The 14,133-nt window shown below is 38.1% G+C and overlaps 1 protein-coding gene across 2 annotated transcripts in view; it reads right to left on the bottom strand.

The window, feature by feature from the left end:
• NELL2 (neural EGFL like 2) overlaps positions 1 to 14,133 on the bottom strand; it is a 241,650-nt gene that overhangs the window by 201,422 nt on the left and 26,095 nt on the right. For both annotated transcript variants that reach the window (XM_030548910.1, XM_030548911.1), the window contains exon 3: positions 11,380 to 11,530. In XM_030548910.1, the coding sequence (XP_030404770.1) occupies positions 11,380 to 11,530 (151 nt within the window). The remainder of the gene's footprint in view (positions 1 to 11,379; positions 11,531 to 14,133) is intronic.

The raw sequence follows: 14,133 nt of genomic DNA, 5'->3' as shown, positions 1-14,133 counted from the left end.
TGAGGTTCTAGAAGGAATTCACACCACCACATTCAGCACTGCACAGTTGGCTAAGTACATCAGTTCATTGTATTCCATGATGATACATGTGGCATGATAATGAGGCATTCAGGATGACAAAACCCTATTTTCCAATTAGTAGCTGGCACTTTAAGTGTTATGAAGGATTAAATATGGGCTTCTCTCACCTGCCCCCTCCCCTAAAACAGATAATGCATATAATCAAAACATCCTCATAGTCTGAATTCTAAATGCCAAGTATACAAGTAATATCTCATTAAAGTCCTTGTACTCATCTCTCACTACAATGTCACTTCGATTCAATGGCTTTGCCCTTTTCCTTGTCCTGCCTAGAGCACTATCCAGGGAAGAAATTACTTACAGTGAAGAAATGACTGACAGTTCAGCAAGACAGAGAAGAATATAATAATGGCCTTAGTTTTAATGGATAATTTCATAGCACCTACTGCAAGTGCAATGGGAGGAATGACGACCAATTCATTTTCTGCACCTATCCCTTGGTTATAGCATTTCTATCCAGGGACCTTAAAGACTGAGGGACCTTTGAGTGTTTCATTCCTTTTCTTCTCATTCCTCCCCACCCAGCCCATTTACCAAGATGTGTTTCCTCTCTGTGTATTTTTACTGTTGCAGTCCCACTGGCTCAAATGTTTCCTTCCTAAAGACATCTACCCTGTCTTGCCTTCCAAAATTATACGGTGAAGGGAAGAGAATGATTACATTTATCATATTAGGGTTTCTTTTAAAGTAGAAAAAAAATGTACAACAAATATAAACTCTTCTACTCTCTACGACGGCCTTCCCATGCCAAAATTTCCCTATTGCGAGACAGAAATTAGGGTAAGCAAAAAGCAAAAATTACCACACCAACAGTCATAAGAAAAAAGAGTAATCAGATTGGACACCACATAGCAGATGAAACCACATTCTGGATCATTTCACTGATGGACTGTAAAATCCTTAACGAACATCATATCCACCACAATCTCTCCATCACCGAGAGGACAGCTACACAGTTCCTGAAATCTAATGAGCAGACAGTGATCAAATCAGCAGACAAAGGGGGCACTATTGTGGTTCTCAACTGTGGTGACTATTTAAATGAGGCCAACCAACAACACTCCAACATCATCTACTATAAAGAACACAAAGGAGACTCAACACCACAATTTATCCAGGAATGTAAGGATATCATGAAATTCTTCCACAAACAATTCCAAGAGAAACTCTACAAACTCATCCCTCATAAACTCACTCCAGGGATCTTCTACATACTTCCCAAGACACACAAACAAGGGAACCCAGGCAGGCCCATCTTATCTGACCACGGCACTCTTGCTGAAGGAATATCGAGACTCATAGAAATGATCCTCAAACCACTGACCACACAAAGGGCCAGTTTCTTCCAGGACATAATGGATTTCCTCCAGAAACTTGAACATTAAACAACATTTGTTGTACAGAACACCATCCTTGCTACCAGGGATGTCACTTCCCTATACATTAACATCCTTCACAATGACAGCATAACTGCCTGCCTCAAAGAGTTATAAGACACCGGACAACCCTCAGATATCCATCCCAAACACAGCACCAAACTTATCCATTTCAGTCTCATCCATAACAAATTTTATATTCAACAACAAACATTTTGTGCAAACCATGGGAACAGCCATGGGTACTAGGATGGCTCCCCGATATGCCAACGTCTTCATGGGCCACCTTGAAGAAGAATTTTTGGACAAATGCACCACAAAACCAATGATATACCTGAGATACATTGATGATATTTTTATCTTCTGGACAGAGAACTTAAACATAATAGATTTCCACCACAAATTCAACCTCCACCATCACCACCATCAAAATCTCTCTGAAACACTCCCACACTAGCATCAACTTCCTGCATACTATGATCAGCATCAGTAATTGAACCTTACAGACAACTATGTTCACAAGAAACCCACGGATCACCGCACCTACCTTCACAGAACCAGTAACCACCCCAAAACATACCAAGAAATCTGTATCTACAGCCAGGCAATCAGATACCACAGAATATGCTCCGAAGAAAAAATTTGGAATATATACCTTACCACACACAAAACTGCCTTGCCAAACAAGGACACTCCACCAGAGACATTGATTGCATCATAGAATGGACCACCAGTGAGAAGCTGTTTCAATACAGAAATAAAACCTTCTCCAGCTGCACACCTCTAGTTGTCATCTACAATCCCACACTGGAACCATATGGGATACCATCAAACAATTACAACTCATATTTGATGGGGACCCCATTCTGAAAGAAATCTTTCCCAAATCCCCTCTTCTGGCCTTCAAACAACCTCCCAACCTCTCCAGGCTCATCACCAGAAGCAAGCTCTCCACACACCAACTCAAAGCAGCACCAGACCCGGCCAGAACAGATGCAACCCCTGCAGACATATCTCAATGATCAACACTCCCCACAACACACCTTTCAAGATACATGGGTCCTACACATGACTCCACATGACCTCATCCAGTGCACTAAATGCCCCATCAACAACTATGTGGGTGAGACCAATCACTACACTCTCCCATGAACTCACAGAGGAAAATAATAAAAGATAAAATCACATCTCACCGGTGAGTGAAAACTTTTCACAAAGCAATCACTCTATATCTGTCCTATTAATTCTCATCCTCAAAGGAAATCTGCACAACACTTTCAAAAAAATAAGCCTGGGAGCTTAAATTCTTAACTTTGCTAGATTCTAAAAATTATGGTCTTAATAAAAACACTGGATTTATGGTTTATTATAACACATGTAAATCACTAACTCCCCTTCTTTTCCTATAACTATGGGGTGGTGATGGGCCCCTATACTTTGAATGGTCCTTTAAAATATGTGCTGACTACTTATGCTAAACTATCTGTTCAATCTTGTATTTAGCTCTGACACTCTGAGTACCTTGCCCAGTTCTGTAGAAGAGCTCTGTGTAGCTCGAAAGCTTGTCTGTCTCACCAACAGAAGTCGATCCAATAAAAGATATTACCTCATCCACCTTGTCTCTCTAATATCCTTGGACCAACATAGTTACAACAACACTTCATACAAATTGCCCTCTGATATTCTCCTTCCCCTTCCCCTGTGACACAGCAGTATTTTCTAACTGACAGTAAAGGAATAGTGAAAGCTACCAATACACTCACTTCAGCCATCCTACATCATGTGTAAAATTTCTCAGAGTTCCAGACAACATGGGATAAATCTTTCAAGTCTTATTCAGGCAAACCTTCCCATTAAAGTCAAGGTAGTCTTGCTTGATTTTAAGGAATGAATAAGGACTAAAGGATCTGGCCTCATATGAACACTGTGGAACAGATTCTCAGCTGATATAAATCAACATATCTCCATTGGCTTGGATAGAACTATCCCAATTTACATCAACAGAGGGTCTGTCCCAATCAATTAAACTGAAGTTGCTAGGAAGGCGTTTATAATGTGGTTGCATTCACCACCTAGAATAATTTACATCCTGTTGTCAAAATTTCTTTTTTCCATTGTCAAGAAGTATAAACTAACCAAAGGTTAGACTGCAAAGGAAAATAGGCAATAGTGACAGGTCATCAGTCAATTTAATAACATCCTTTACAACCAGTGGTTAAAGGATAAGGTCACTCCTAACTTGATAAACAGAATATAAACCAAGAATCTTTCAACTGACTTAAAAACATTTCCACCCAACCATGGATGCAAACATGATTAAAAGATTTAAGCATAGACAATAATCTCAGAAACCAAGAAAAACAAGGGGCTCATTCATTCATGGGCAGAAGAAGGAACTCATCCAAACTGACAGTGCCCATAGTAGAATTTTTTTGCTCACAGGATGTTCTTCAGCACTACAAAAATAAGAATCAGTGTGAATGAAAAAAGCAAAGAAATTATCCTTTCAAGACACCTTTTAAAGATATATACAAACCCAATAAAAAAGAAAACTAGGTTGGTCCCAGTCGGATTCTAAATTTCTAGGTGAAACCAATGAAAAAGCAACAGATAGCTTTGAGGGGTTCACACTTACAGCACAGACAGCAATTGAGATCTACTGACAAAATAATTATGGCACAATACAACATTCCTGTATTTTAGCAAAGAATACCAATATCCCAAAGGCTAGCAACATACATTGTTTTGGAGAATAGAAATGGACTGGTCCTTTTTGGCACGGGGTAATTAACAAACGGCTTTAATATGGTAATAACGAGCCTAAGTTATTGCTTATTCAGGCCTACCCTGGAACCTATTAGAGTACTGAATAAAAACAAAGAAAAACACAGCACCCAAAGACCATGTGAATGTTGAATCCTGAGAGCTTTTCCTCTTTCAGTGGAAGCCAATGTCTCTGTGATGGCAGAAGAAAAGACACTACACAATGTGATTTAGATATATAGGCAGTATCACACTGGAAAAACAAGGAACTTTTAGTTCTTGAACCATGTTACAAAGGTTTAAATGATACAGTGACTTAATTATTTTACTATTAATCATATTTATTATGGTAGTGTCTAAAGACCAATCCTATTGTACTACACATCATACAAAATACTGCATTACAGACAGGCCCTGCAGCAAAGAACTTGCAGTCTAATTAGACAAGACAGACAGAGGGTGGGGGAAGAGATATAACACACAAGCAGCATGAACAACACAATAGCGGCAAATGTCATGTGCGTTCCATGGTTTGCGGGAGTAGGTTTACTTCGGATAGGATAAGTTAAACAGAAAGAAAAATGTAGAGAATGGGAAGAGCAGCACAAGGCAGGAGAGGATCAGAGGGGCAGGTGTGGAATGGAGCTGAGGTGAAGAAAGTGTGAGGAAGAGGAAGAGAGAGATGGTTGGAGCAAACAGCCAGCCAATCACAGTGCAGGACAGAGAAAGTCCAGTCAAAACTGCAGCAGTCTCTTTTTTGGCTGCTTCTGCCCCTACTGGCTGGAGTCTCTGGCTTAATGCTCTGGGTCACCTCTGGCAACCTGTGTCCAAATATGGATTAATCCACAGGTGAAATCACTTTCATGGTCTCAGACAATTCACTGGTGGACACTGTAATAGGTCAAAAAAAACTACATAAAATGGCACAATTCAGTACATGTGGCAGTATAAGGTCTGGAGAGGCCAACGACTGTGAAAACAGAAGTTGTTTAAGGTAGGAATGAAATACATCGGCAGAGATATACACTGAAGCTTGGGGAATGCCTGGCTTTGCTATTCCATTGATTTCAGTGCTTCATCTTGTGGTATTAAAAACATTAAATGAAGAAAATAATGATTAAACTAAAATCAAATGATTCTGTATGTTAAGGCCTTCAATATGCAGAAATGAGATAAATGAATACATTTGTAGCATTTGTCCATATAGCCATAAAGTGAGGAAAAAGGCTTATTACATCTTCTCTTTGTGGCTAATTAAATGAAAATCTATGATGGAGCATTGGGACCTAACCTATAATAGAATCCTGCCACTGATTAAAATTATCAAATTGCTGATTCATTCATCAAGAAGAAGTTGAAAGATGAATTCAAAAGTCACGTGAAGAGGCAGACAGCAAGAGCTCAGCAATCAACATTTAACAGTGCCTGTATTCTCTAGGCTAAGGGGAGGAAGATGGCAACCTTCACATGATCTGCACAAGATGTGTACATCTAATGGAACAAACCAGCAGACCTCATTTACATAACAACTGGCTCTCACCGGGATCTATCTTGGCACTCTTTAATATTTATATCAATGACATGCCATTGGCCTAGTCATGGAAATTTGGATATGCAGGTGATCTTGTGTTCACCATCCAAGCAAACACTTTCATCCAAGTGGAATGCATGCTCACAGATCTGACAAAACTAGTGGAGTACTACTGGTTATGGAAACTGACTAAAACCTCAAAAAATAGTTGTCTTCACATTCCATCTGAGCAACCATCATGCAAAGAAATACCTCAGTCTCACTAACTGTGCCAGCAAACTCAAGCATGAGGATTTCCTGAAAGATTTTTGGGTGGTTCTGGCTCACAGCCTCACATACCATCAATATCTGACAAAGACCGCTGCCAAAATAAAGGCTAGGAAAAAATAATCCACAAACTAGTCAGGATCAGCTGCTCACCCATTGTTGGCAACCACCTCGGCACTCATATTCTCAACAGCTTAATATTGTGTATTGACAAGGGTAGGTAGTATACATATGAAACTTTTTAACATGCAATTGAATGCTGCTATGAGAATTCTCACAGGCAGAACTCTCTCCATCCCCTCCAAAGAGAAGCAGCAATAATACAAGAATACTACCATGTGATAATAAATCCAGACTTGCCCATCTATGACAATCTCCAACCCCCTACTCCCCAAGAGGCCACTTTAATTTAGAACTCCTTTTGGTTACTAACCAAAGCTCTCAACACCTTTGGACTATCACTAAAAGACAAGTGGTGGAGGCTGTGGGGAAACAACAGGGTCAAGAATCAAGACCTGATTATGGATCCCACAGACCAACCACCCAGATCCACCATGCCACTTAGCATCTGGATCACAACGAATGGCATCAGAACCTAATATGGGTGTTGCCATTACCTACTATACAAGTGGAAAATGAAGAGTAGGCCAATATGCGAATGTAGAGAAGACATCCAAATCATGGAACATCTAGTGAACCACTGGCCCTTTAAGATCCTTCTCTGGAGGGACAGCCTTGATTCATTCCATGTCACCAGAAACCATAGCGTGAATTACAAGCTTGGACGTCAACCTTTAATGTTGCTTTTCAAGCTGCTATGTGAACAAAGATGACAACAACTTTGGTCATATCATTCAAAATATTTAGTCTTATTGTAAAATAAAATCAGTTTTCAGCAGTGCATGTACAGTCCAGATTATTTCCTCAGTTAAAGTTAGCATTTGTAACTGAAATGTCTCAGATACTTATAACAGTACATGAATGTTCACAAAGACAGGTATTTAGCTGCCTGGAACTCAGCTATATGATTATAGTTCTGAAATTCTGATTTACTGACACTAAAATAGCTTTTTTCCTAAAGTACCACCTCTGAACTGCATCCAAGATTGCCATTTTCTGAACTCTCCAGTCATTTCAGGTCAGTGGGGAAAAAAGGACTAATCATGGGTGCAAGTAGGGAGATTAGAAAGTAACAGCTAACAGATATTTTTAGATAGTTCTGCTTTAAAATCAGCTTAAACCAATTTGAAAGTAGAAAATATCAGACAACACATAGTCACCATAGAAGGGGAAAGAAGGAAGAAATTTAAACACTGAGAACTTCAATTGCCAGGTAAAAGAAAAATGAAAGTGTGTCATTCCCTTTAGCTGACACAACAAGAGAAGATGACCATATGATTAACACATCCCTCTGAAAGCTGTGATTAGAACCTTACATAGTGACAGCCATAAAGGACAGCTACATCAAGTATCCATGTCTCTGATCCTGCATTCAGATCCACACAGGTCTCTGCTTGTGTCTGTATGAAGCCCCCCTGATATCAATAGGATTGCACAGGCTTAAGGATTCATCCACATGAATCCAAATGCAGGATGGAAGTCCAAAAGTGCGGTCACAGTGAGAATGATCCTGTCTGGTGCTGAGTGCTCTTAGTTTCCATAGTGGTCAGTACTAGATGAGGGCAGTCAGCATCTCAGGAAGTATACAGAATCTTGCAGGACTGGACCCACTCTAGATGTCCTAAGAAGTGGTGCCCTACAAAATAGTACCGGCAAAAGAGAAAAGAAAGAGTTGACAACAACGCTGGTCTGGATATGATAGAATAAATCAAGGAAACCATATAAAATAGCTAAAGAAAAAATAAATCATAAAATCAAATGGTAATAAACAATTGGGGTAAATCCATAGCTGTTGTAAATCAGCATATCTCTAGTGATGTCACTGTGGCTACATTGATTTACCCCAGCTGAAGATCTGGATCTATGTGTGTTAGTGTGGTTTATTTTTAGAAAAGATATCTAAACATCTTTCCTAAATTATTAATACAGAAAACATGCCTTTCTCTATTCCTTCACATTCTCTTTTCATTTGCCATCTCAATGAAAGGCAAAAGTTCGTTAAAAAATGGAATAGTTGTATAAATTTTAAAAAATGGACAAAGCCACTTATGTTGATTAACTGATTATTTCCCTTGGCCATCTCCAACTCTATTCTCCCTTGCCAGCCTGCAGGTGTTCTACTCTGATCTCTGTAAAGAGGTGGGTGATGGTACCGATTTTTTAAAATAAATCAAGACAGTATGGGACTGATTCTCCTCTGCCCTGGTTTGACGCCAGTTTAATTCTTTTGACTTCAATAACCATCTTTTTACAGCATCTAGCACAATAAAGTCCTGGTCCACGACTGGGACTCCTAGGCAATACAATAATATAACCAATAATTAATAATCGTAATCATAATCTGCAATGTAAAGCTAGTGGAGTGGAGAATCACGTCTTATATGGTTACTTCTTCTTCCAACTGTGGACCTTTTTATGACAGAAAGAGTTCACTAAAAGTTGTGCAAGAACTTACGGCCTGTTAAAGACAAGATCTCTGTACGAGGAGGAGGGGGCTGCAAAGAGAAATTAAAATCTGACAGTGAAGAAGCAGTAATCTACATTTATCAAGAATAAATGTTTCCTTTTAACTCATACACTCAATTATCTTTATTGTCATCCATAAAAAAATCAAAACCATAAAAGATACTTAAAGAGATTTAAAGGTGCTAGCCTTAATCTCAATTTCATCAATACTAAATAAGTCATTCTTCACTTCAGCATAATTAAACATGGCAAATATCATTAAGATGCATTGACAATATTTTTACTTCCTAATATCGTGAACAAGAAAATACATATTATAAGCTTTAGCAAACATCGAATTTTATGTTCACAAATTCTACTTGTTTATATTTTTACTGAGCCCAATCCTATGCTCACTGCAGTCAAAGGAAAGACTCCCATTGACTTTAGTGGCCATTGAATTAGGTCCCATCATTTAAGAATCCATCGTTATAGCTTCCCAACAGCAAGATCTATTAGGCTGTAGAATATTCTCCCAAGGGAAGTGGTGAAATATTTAAAGCTAGACTGGACAAAGCAAATGACGATATAATGTATGGAACAATCATAGAATCATAGGACTGGAAAGGACCTCGAGAGGTCATCTAGTCCAGTCCCCTGCACTCATGGCAGGACTAAGTATTATCTAGACTATCCTTGACTGGTGTTTGTCTAACCTGCTCTTAAAAATATCCAATGTCGGAAATTTCACAACCTCCTTAGGCAATTTATTCCAGTGCTTAACCACCTTGACAGTTAGAAGTTTTTCCTAATGTCCAACTTTTGCAAGTGTTACACTGTTGACTCTTATTTAGCTTGTGATCCACTATGACCCCCCCAGATCCCTTTCTGCAGTATTCCTTCCTGGGGAGTCATTTCCCATTTTGTATGTGTGCAACTCACTGTTCCTCCTAAGTGGTATAATTTGCATTTATCCTTATTGAATTTCATACTACTTGTTTACGACCATTTCTCCACTTTGTCCAGCTCATTTTGAATTTTAATCCTATCCTCCAAAGCATTTGCAACCTCTCCCAGTTTGGTATCATCCACAAACTTTATACGTGTACTCTCTATGCCATTATCTAAATCATTGATGAAGATATTGAACAGAACTGGACAAGAATTGATCCCTTTGGGCTTCCACTTGATATGCCCTTCCAGCTTGACTGTGAACCACTGGTAATTACTCTCTGGGAACCATTTTCCAACCAGTTATGCACCCACCTTATAGTAGCTCCATTTAGGTTGTATTTCCCTAGTTTGTTTATAAAGTCAAGTGAGACAGTATCAAAAGCCTTACTAAAGTCAAGATATACCACATCTACCACTTCCCCCTATCCACAAGGCTTGTTATCCTGTCAAAGAAAGCTTTCAGGTTTGTTTGACACAATTTGTTCTTGACAATTCTGTGCTGACTGTTATTTATAATATTATCCTTCATTGGCCTAGATGAATTAACACATCCTTTTCATTATAGTTATTATTTAATTATCCAAATGTGTGCTAGGCACCTCCTGAAACAAACATAAGACATGATTGCTATCCAGAGAAATTTTGCAAATGAATGATGGACATGATATATGAGGAGGTAATACAACTGAAGAGTTGAGAGAGAGAACAGGAGGCATATTATTGAAGCAAGAGAGCCCAGCATACAGTCTTTGGGTTACCTGAGAGAGAAAATTAAGACAGGGCACCACAGAGCCACCCCAGACCATGAGGAAGCACTCAGGAGATAGCTGGTCCTGCTACAGTGGGGGAGATGGGTAGTTAATAAAAAAAAACCTCAAATTAGTTCCAAGTTTTGGGACTGTTTGAAAAGTAGGGAAGGAGAATTGCCCTTATGATACTGAAATCTGATCCCTTGTATTTAGTAATATACCAGTTTTCCAGTAATAGTAATCCTATTATGAAAGTTTCCTTTATAATCAGCCTCTTTACAATCATATATATACACAACTGTTTCATTTAATAGCACAACTATCAAGTAGAGAAGTATTACAGTAATATATCAGAAAAAAAAATTAATGGTTTACACACTGGAGGAAGAGAAGATCTGTTGCCAGGGTGATGACTAATTTATTCAGGAAAAAAATTGCAGTTTTTTAAAATTCCTTCTTACCCTTTCATAGAACCAGAGGTTGGCTAGCTTCAGTAGCTACAGCTACTATAAAAAATTTAGAGAATATCCCTTCTATATCTCAAACAGTGATTATACTATCAGAAAGAATTAAACCTCAAATGCTTCATGTCTTTCAAACCTAAAAGGTGTTCTTTACAAACTACTGTGCAAGTTTTTATAGGTGTATGTCCATAACTGAGAGGAAATCTTTACTATCTTTAGAAACTTATGAGCCAGCTAGTTAAATGTTACAGTTATAGGGCCAGATCCAGAGCTGGTATAAATTGGTATAGCTCTGCTGATTACAATGGAGCAATGCTTATTTACACCATCTGGGTATCTGGCACATAATGTTATGACCAACAACAGTGAAATGGCTTTTTATGCCCTTAGCAGCAGGAGACATTTAAAGAGTGACAGTTGTTCCACATTCTGTTGGCAGATTTAGATTTTTGAATATCTATTAATTTGCATAGTGCGTGTTGCCTTACACTATAGCTGCTTGAAAGTGGTCTTCTGCACAACAGATCTTACCATCATTTTCTTGAGCTTATTTTTCTGATTTAATTAAGGTATGTATTTGTATTTAGCAGTATATGAATGATACAGGAAATATAGGTGGCAGTACTTACCTATGATCTAAATGATGAATAGAAAGAATAACACCTGAATTTAAATGGGCTTGTTTTAGAGTCACCAAAACTGTGAATTCATATTTATTTCTTAACTTCTGAAAAAAGACTTCAGCTATCTCTGGGGATGCTTTTACATTTCTTGAAGTATCTAAAAAAAAACAGAAAATCATTGAGAATAGACTCTGGTTTTAAATAGCACTCTAAATCCACAGAGCTTACAAGATAACGAGTTACATATTAGTAGTACAGTGACAAATAGGCAAGAACAGCCATCACATTATGGTCAATAATAGCTTACACACAGCTGTGGACAGCAAAGCCTGTTTTAATGAAAGAGGATATATTTTCTAGGACACAAGGGCTATCCTCTGTTCTTTTTAAGAAAGTGCCTTAGGCTCTTTTACTTCTCCATAGATGGACAGATGGTTCTTTTAATATCTCAGCCAAAGTATGGCACCTCTAACAATGCAGCTCTCCTACACTTTACCACAAAAAGTGTCGACACTTGATATTAGCCTAAGCTGTCTTGTGAGACCTGAACCCTGATCTTATGGCTTCTACAAAAATGAGCTTGCATGGTATCAAAGGACAATTAATTTTGTTTTTAAAAAGTAGCTCTTTACAGAAGGTTTACTCAATTCAAAAGTTTTACTATCAATGGATTAAAACACAACTTTCGAAACCTTTCAATATAAAATTTGCTGATGTACACACACGAGTGTATGCTTGCCAGAGACTAACTGTAAAAATGAAATTGTAAAGAATCCAAACGCAAACAACAACAATACAGTGTGGAGTAGATCTTCATTCTAATTTGCACATAACGCTAGCAGAGTACAAAGAGCCCACCTTTGAGTCCCACAGAGCCAAATTTACAGAACAAGATGTCACACGATCAAAATGAGGAAACAATTCCCAAGTTTTTCATAGTGCATTATACTAGGAAAATATTTAAGATATGTATTTTATATAAAGAATGAATTCATCAGAGTGTGCAACCAACCATGTCAAATCTAAATCAGTTCATAAGCTTCCTGTCTTTGCATTTTGACCAACCAGCACTAATGCAATGACATCAGCAGTAGACAACCAACTGGAATGTAAATACTGACTTCTCAGTTGGCAATACTGGAAGCTTACAACAAGCTTACTTCATTATTCTGGAAACACGTTTTTAAGGTTTAAGAGGTACCTATAAAAGTTGTACTCTGCATCCCTAAGCAAACATGTTTATTCTTTTGAAAATAAATATTTCGTAAATGTGGATACAGGAAATGCAGAAATTTATAACCCACAGAAATCTGAGGCAAACTTATCCAGGTTTTTACACCAGGGCTAAAATTTGGTCCATTTTTCTTTAACCTGGTGGATCCAAGAGACACAAACTTTCCTTTAAAATGCCTTTTTTATGATTTCTTGTCTTTTCTATTGTGACTTACATAACACCCTGTATGTAGCAGACATCCATGGTATTTTAATGAAACTATCAATAAATTATGAAGCAACTCAAATGAAATTACATCAAAATGTTCATTTTTAGCCATGGGACACTAACAGAATGGAGTGACATAGGTTTGCATGCTACAAGATAGTTTAACTACATTAACAGTTTCTAGCAATATAAACAATTTATTTCCAACAGCTAGAGAGGGGAAAAGGAAAGACACACATGGGAAATTTTCTCCATCCACTATCACGAATTCTTAATGCACACAGAATTCCTACTGAATGCACTGGGAGTGGAGGGTACACACGAAATGCAGGATAAGACCGAAGAACTAAAAACAAAATCCCAGCCTAAGGTTAAATCAACAGAATTATCTATTAAGATGCAGAAAAACACAAGCAGTGAGAGTTTTCAGAAGGGGAAAGCATCCACCACCTCATCTGCAGTTAATGGCAGTTGTGATTCTCAGAAGCTCTGACAGTTAGGCCAGTGTTTTTTATGCTTAGGGGTCCATTATTTTAGCATTAACATTGCAAATATATTCCAATCAGGACCAGGGCCTATTTAGTGCCACACGCCATACAGACACATTTTGTTTTGTGTTTCTAATGCCGAGCACAATGGGATCCTGGTTCACAACTGGAGTTCCTAGCCAATACAAATAATAAACAAGAATCTCTGACCTGAAAAGCTTACAAGAAGTCTCAAAGTAGTGGAGTAACCTGCAACTCAGTGTGGGTGGCAGAAGCAAGCAAGACCTGAGTGAGTTCAGACCAGAAAATAATTGTTCTATTAACCTGGAGTGGATGGAAATTTTCTTTGGTATCTAAATTTAATTTATAAACTAACTGTAGTAATGCTGATCGTCTCTTGCCTCTAGCACTTCTATAGACTTCCTGCAAAGTTTATGGGCCTGGTTTTGCTTACTGGAAATTTTGCTATTGACTTCAATGGAAGTATGATCAGTCATTCTAAATCTGAATTGATATTTTTGTATATAATAATAAGGTATAGAACAACATGCAAATCCTAGTATGATGCCTGCGAAGTCCAATATTAACTATGGTTGACTGACAGTGTTCCAGGCCTTCCCGTATTGCTCTGTTTTAGACAGGGGTTGCACTCCGGTCTATTGTTGCATTGCAATGTTTGAATGCACAATAACTAGTAAAATCTATTAGTGTAAATTGGCATTATACACATAAATACTTCATGCAGGGAGGGAAGAATAGTCTATACAGTGGACATTTCAAAAAAAACAAAACTTGTATTAAAAGAAAGAAAAATATTGGTGAAATCAATAT

The sequence above is a fragment of the Gopherus evgoodei genome, chromosome 1 (genome assembly GCF_007399415.2).
Source record: "Gopherus evgoodei ecotype Sinaloan lineage chromosome 1, rGopEvg1_v1.p, whole genome shotgun sequence".
NCBI classification, from domain to species: Eukaryota; Metazoa; Chordata; order Testudines; family Testudinidae; genus Gopherus; species Gopherus evgoodei.
Note: the sequence above shows the minus strand (reverse complement) of the source record. Positions and strands in the feature narration are given on the sequence as shown.